The sequence below is a fragment of the Crocuta crocuta genome, unplaced genomic scaffold, assembly GCF_008692635.1.
Source record: "Crocuta crocuta isolate KB4526 unplaced genomic scaffold, BGI_CrCroc_1.0 scaffold127, whole genome shotgun sequence".
NCBI lineage: Eukaryota > Metazoa > Chordata > Mammalia > Carnivora > Hyaenidae > Crocuta > Crocuta crocuta.
In genome coordinates, this window is record NW_027532008.1 from 7,241,154 (window position 1) to 7,247,578 (window position 6,425).

Genomic DNA, 6,425 nt, shown 5'->3' on the forward strand with positions numbered 1-6,425 from the left:
TGAGCGGGGCTAGGAGCGAGACGGCAGGCCCCTGGGGGGAGAGTCTGGGTGACCTAGGCTTTAGGGTGGGGCCCTGACTTGGGAGGAGTTGATGGTTGGAGGCGAGGCCTAGGCTTGGGGGTGGAGTCTACCTGGGAGTTCAGCGAAGGTTCGCGCCCTCGGAGCGGCAACCAGTGCCTCTGGTGCCTCCGGTGGTGGCTACCGCGTCAGCAGGCAGAGAAGAGAGGAGGTCTCTGTCCTCACTGAGGGAGAGAAACAAGTCTGAGATGTGAACCGGGTGGCCGTAGGAGAGGGACCTGGCCTGTGTGACCTTAGGCCTGTGTGACCTGCCCTGGCTGCTCTGGATTATCTTCGAGTTAAGAGCACAGACCCTCTGGGTCCCTTACCGGCTTGAGCATCCTCTGAGCCTCAGTTTCTTTCTTTTCTTAAGTTGTATTTGTTTAAGTACCCGCTACCCTCAACGTGGGGCTCAAACCCATGACCCCGAGGATCAAGAGTCACATGCTCTTCCGACTGAGCCAGCCAGGCACCCCTGAGCCTCAGTTTCTCTATCTACTGGGTAGGGCAATGGCAGTAGATAGAACTGCATACAGTTACCTGTACAGCTCATACAGCTGTTGAGAATTATTTATAAAGCAGTTAGACTAGTGCAATGTAAGTTCAAACGCAAAACCCTGACCACCTACCTCAGCAGCTGCTGTCCAAAGTGAGAGACAGAGGAGGAGGGAGCCCCTCTTTCCCCCAGAGGGCCTGGACTCTCCCAAGCTGCAGGTTCCCAGGCTGTGGTTTCTTTGCCATCTTTTCCACTCCCAGAAGGGGGGCTGCCCATCCTCCAGGTGCCCAGCCAGGCCAGTTGGGCCTCATCATCACTCCGGGGCAGGCAGCAAAGCTGGAGACATGGGCTGCCCCGGCCTGCCCTGCACTTAGGCGAACAGACTTTGAGGAAGGGACCTGAGGAGAGCCCCACCTCTGCCCGCTGGAGACAGGGAATGGGTGGGGTGAACATGGGTCTGGGGTCTCTTGAGGGAGGGCTCCCATGGTCTCAAATCTAGTAGGTGCTGGATTAGGTCAAAGAATTCCTTAGAGGCAGTAGAGCCCACAGTGAAAGGCATGTGATTTGGCATCTGGGTCAGGCTCATCTCATTTGTAAAATGGCCATGATAATGCCCACCTGGTAGGGTGCACTGAGTGAGAGAATGAAAGGTAGGTGCCTGGCCCTGTAGGAAACATCCAGTGTAGATTGGCTGAAAAAAGCAAGGAAGAAAAGGAGAGAAGGAGGAAAGAAAAGCAAGGAGAGACAGCCCTAAAGGACCCTAAAAACAAGAAACTGAGGTTTCTGGAGGGCTCTCTGTGCACGCTCTGGCTCACACCGCATCTAATGCAGTCCTTTCAACAGCCACATGGGAGTCCCAGGAGGCTCAGAGAGGTGATGTGGCTTGCCTGATGTCCCCCAGCAAAGCCAAGGCCCAAACTACCCTTAGGCACCATGTGGACTTACCCTCCCGGGGCCTCACAGGCAGGGATTTCCAGAGGTTACCTGGAGTAGCATTGGTGGGGAGGGCCCAGATGTCTGGGCTCCTGGGTGCCATGGGTGGGTGGGACCTCATGAAGCTTGTGCCACCTCCGCTCCTACCCCACCTTCACAGCGGGTCATCCGGAGCCGCAGCCAGTCCATGGATGCCATGGGACTAAGCAACAAGAAGCCCAACAGCGTGTCCACCAGCCACAGCGGGAGCTTTGCCCCCAACAACCCCGACCTGGTCAAGGCAGCCGGAATAGTGAGTGCCACCCCCAGCAGCCCTCAGCTTCCCCCCGCCTCCGAGGCCCAGCCCCGCCTCCTCCCATTGCCCTGGCATTTGTGGCCAGCCTGGGTTCTAGACTCAGTCTGGCCACTGCTCTCCATTGGGGTCCAATGTCCAGGCCACGACCTTGGGGTGCTGAGAGCCTGCAGCTTCCCCTCCCCTGCCCCGGCCCCTTATTCAGGTGACTTTCTGCGGCTCAGCTCTGGGGCTATCTCTCTCTGACACTCCTTATTGAGCACCTACTGTCTATCATGTGCTGGGAATCGGGCTGCTTTGTGGGCACCTAATGTCAAGCCTTGTGTTGCCGGGAGCACCTCCTGTGTGTCAGGCTGTGGGCACGCACTGTATGTCAGGAACTGGATTTCTGTGTGAGCACCTGCTGTGTGCCTGGCTCTGAGATGCTGGTGGGCTCCTCCTGTGTGTCGGGACTTGGGCTGCTGTGTGAGCACCTACCGTGTCAGGACCTGGGTTGCTGTGTGGACATGTACTGTGTGAGCATCTCCCGTGGGCCTTCCCTGAGTTTCCGTGAGCACCTACTGTGTGTCAGGTCCCGGGCTGCTGTGCGGGCATCAACTCTGTAAGTATCTACTGTATGCCCAGCCCTGGGTTATCCTGTGAGAACCCACCGTATGTCAGGAGATAAACTCCTGCCTGAGCACACAATATGTGCTAAGCCCTGGATATCGGTGAACCTTCTCTCTGTGCCAGGAAGTGAGCTGTGGTGTGAGCATCTATTCTGTGATCATCTACTTCTGTGTCCCTGGCCCTAGGCTGCTGTGTGAGCACCTACTGTGTGTCAGGGCCTCTGTGGTTGTGGCTCCCTGTTGTGTGTCAGGAACTGGGCTTCTGTGTGAGCACCTGCTGTGTGATTACTTCCTGTCTGCCAGCCTCTGTGGGATTCTGCTGCTAACACGGAGGGGGTGTGCTGGGCGCACAGGGTGGGTAAGGCCTTCAGCTGTGGGCTCATCGGCTTTCCGCCGCCTAGTGGCCACTCCTGGCATTGCACTCACAATTCTGCTCCTCCCCATCTGTCCATCTTTCTTCCATCCATCTATCTGTCCATCCTTCCTTCTGTCCTTTATTGACTACATGCTGCATGCCAAGCCCTGTGCTCAGTGCTGTAAGGCTGCGTCACATGGCAGGAGGTCCCCCCCCACACCCCAGCCACCCCTGCCCCTTGGTCTGGCCCGGCCCGGGGAGCAAGGCAGGACCTCGGCTGTCCTGCGGTCACCAAGCCCACTGTCACCGGAGAAGCAGGCCCACCCCCTCCCTTCCCGCCGCGTGGCCTAGCCTCCTGTGGGTGCTGTAGAAGGGGCCCCAGGGCCGGGCCAGGCCAGCAGCACCCACCATAGCAGTAACCAGACCCATTTCTGTTTTTGTTTTTGTACAACTCTCTTCTCTCCTGCTGTTTCCTTTTCCTTCTGCCGTCTGCACTTTCCCTTCTCTCTCTTTCCCCCTGTGCCCCCACTGATACCTTCGTCCTCTGCTTCCTCTTCCCCCATACTTTTCTCTCCCTGCTTCCTCCTTTCTGCCTCCCCTTCTTCCCATCTCTGTCTCTCGGTCTGTCTTTCACTCTGTGACCTCCGTGTGCCCCCCAACGCGTCCCGATCCGTGTTTCTGTCTATTGGCCAATCTCTTTCCTCCGTCCGCTGTGCTGCCCCTTCCTGGCTGTGTCTCTCTCTGTCGACCCCATCTCCATCTCTCTCTGTCTCCCCTCATGTCTGTCTGTCTGTCTCTCTCTGCCCCCGCCCTCTGCTGCTTGCCAGTCATTGCTTATTCCCGGGAAAAGCGCGAGTAGATTTGGACGCCGGGGCAGTGCCATAGGCATAGGAACGGTGGAAGAGGTTGTCGTCCGCGGGGCCGCCGGCTCTGGAGGCTGCCTGCACGTGCTGTTCTCTGCTCGCTCTCAGGACGGAGGCCATATTGGGGACGTTGCCCCCCCTCCCCCGGGCTGGGCCCGGGGGTGTGTGCAGGATGGAGTGCCAGCCGCTCTGATGGCACTCAGCACCTGCTTTGGGGCCTGGTACCTGTGTCAGAGCCAGCGCCCCCCCGCCAGGGGCTTCTGGCCCTGCCCTGGCCCTGGGGACCCTGACCCAGTCCCTGCCAGAATCTGGTACCCAAAGACCTGTGCCCAGCCACGCGTCCCCCAATATCGCCCGTTCTGCATGGAACGCCATCCCTCTCCTCTGCCCTGATTCCCCCTCCGCACGGTGAACTGGCTGGGGGTTTCCTGCCCCTCCCTGCCTCCCCGGGGTCCACCCTCCTGCCTCCCCCAAGAAGCTGGGGCCTGCTTCTGGTGCCTGGGGCATCCCACCCTAGTGTGGCTAGAAACCGGGGGAGGGAAGGTATCTTTCAACTGCTGGGCCCGATCTCCCCCAGCCGGTTTGGAGATTCCGGGGTAGGGCAGGGGCCACATCCACTCTCTCCCCGCTGCCCTGAGGCTTCAGGTCCCATGATGCTCCTGAGGGGCAGAGGGCCAGTAGCCATTCTGAGGAGTGGGCCTGGCCTGAAACTCCAGGCGCTGCCCTGCCGGGCGATCTCGGGTGCCCTCGGCCTCCCCGGGCCTGCTTCCCTCTGTGCTAACGTGAAGGGCTCTCTTAGGTGATGGGGATTCCTCTCATTCTTCCTTGTTCACCGCCTCTGCCTCAGAGCCTGGGGCAGCAGGGCCCCAGGTGGCATGTGGGGGATAATGGCTCTCCCAGGGCAGGTGGGCACTGAGTCGGGGCCTTTCCCTGCAGTCACTGATCGTCCCCGGGAAGAGCCCCACGAGGAAGAAGTCAGGCCCATTTGGCTCTCGCCGCAGCAGCGCCATCGGTATCGAGAATATACAGGAGGTGCAGGAGAAAAGGTGGGTGGGATGGGCCCCCTGTCGCCGCCAGCCCCTTCCCTGACCCCCGTTCAGGGGCAGAGGTTCGCAGGCAGGAGGGAGCGCCCATTTTTTTGCTCCCTGTCCCTTTCTGGGGACGGTCAGTTACCTACTGTGTGCCAGGCACCAGGGCCAGCTCATCACCTAACGTGAGATGCCCCCCTCCGTTCAGCGGGTCTGCTGGCTCCCCAGGGGGTCATGCCTGGCCTGTCAAGATGCTGTAGGTGAGAAGGCTCAGGGGCCTGCCCAGGTCACGCAACCAGGGAGAGACAGAACTAGGGCTTACGGCCTGGTCTATGGGAGTCGGCGGAGGCTCTGTGTGGGCAGGGCGCAGGGAACATGCCATGTGAGCAGCGGGACAGCCCTTGGGAAGCAGAGGATAGTTCCTGGACATGAATCCTGTCTCTACTGCACTGGGACTGTGTGGCCCTGGAAAAGTCACTGTACCTCTCTGAGCCTCGCTGTCCCCATCTGGAAAATGAGGATAAGCACATAAGCAACAACACGGGGCTGCGGCAGAGGTACGGTGCAGAGCACGTGAAGCAGGCAGGTGCACCAAGGCCTCCGGAGTGGAGGTGGTACCGTCCACACGGCCACGAGAGCCCAGAATCCTGTGAATCCTGGATTCAAGCCGTGGCTTTGCCGTGGCCCAGCTATGCGTCCCTGCACAGATTCCTCCCCGTCTCCGACTCCAGGCTCCTTACTGTACCAGGGATAAGGAGGGGATGCGCTGTCACACGTAGGTGCTCCAGCACTTCCTGCTCCTCTCGTCGGCCAGCCCAGCTGGGGAGCCGCAGGGACTGCTCGGGGGTCGGCCCCTCAGGATCTAGGGTGTGGGGACGAGGCAGAAGGTGCCCGTGACCTTCTCTCACCACCCTTGATGCCAGGCCCGGTGCTGAATCCCCCCCGCTGCCCCCATGTGCCCCGCAGGGAGAGTCCCCCCGCCGGCCAGAAGACCCCAGACAGCGGGCACGTCTCACAAGAGCCCAAGTCGGAGAACTCATCCACTCAGAGCTCCCCAGAGATGCCCACGACCAAGAACAGGTTGGGGTTTGGGGCACGCCGAGCAGGGGGCTCGGACTCACCCTTTCCAGTCCCTGCGTGGGCCCAGGGCTGCCCGGGAGCATTGGCACCGCCACACCAGAGCGTCAGGGGGGCCCGGGTACTCTCACAGGCCTCTGTTGACACATACCCGCTGAGAGCTTATTCATGCCAGGCCCCATGCAACGCTCCAGAGCCAGCAGCGAGCTGGGCATACACAACCCCTGCCTCGTGGAGCTGACAGTCAAGCATAGCATGACCTGATTTCTAGGCCACAAGAAACAGCAAAGCCAGGGATGCAATGGGGAATGATTGGGTGGGTAGGGGGTAGATGGTGCTGAAAAAAGACATCCAGATACAAGGGAGGCTTGAACTGAGAGCTTGGTGAAGAGCCAGCCCTGCCAGGACTGGCACAGCAGAGGGAAGAGGGCTCCAGGTGAGAAACACAGCAAGTGCAAAGGCCCTGAGGCATGCTCAAAGGATAGATAGAAAGAAGGTGGTGTGGTTGGAGCTGAGTGAGTGAGGAGCTGGGCCCAGGCAGACATTGTGCTGGGTGTTATCGGGAATGAGGTCAGCAAGGTGGGCAGGGGCTGGGCCCTGGCTTTGGAAGCCATATTGAGAACTTTGCATTTTGCTCTAAGCAAGGCCAGGAAAGAGCCTTTGGGATTTTAGTTAAGAGGTGAAGGGGTGGAGTGGGGAAGAACGGAAGGGGGGGG

The 6,425-nt window shown here is 59.9% G+C and overlaps 1 protein-coding gene across 1 annotated transcript in view; it reads left to right on the forward strand.

Moving 5' to 3' along the window:
- RAP1GAP (RAP1 GTPase activating protein) overlaps window positions 1–6,425 on the forward strand; it is a 47,699-nt gene that overhangs the window by 37,140 nt on the left and 4,134 nt on the right. Inside the window, 3 exon segments of the mRNA XM_077775508.1 lie at window positions 1,647–1,778; window positions 4,541–4,650; window positions 5,599–5,712. Coding sequence (XP_077631634.1) covers window positions 1,647–1,778; window positions 4,541–4,650; window positions 5,599–5,712 — 356 coding nt within the window.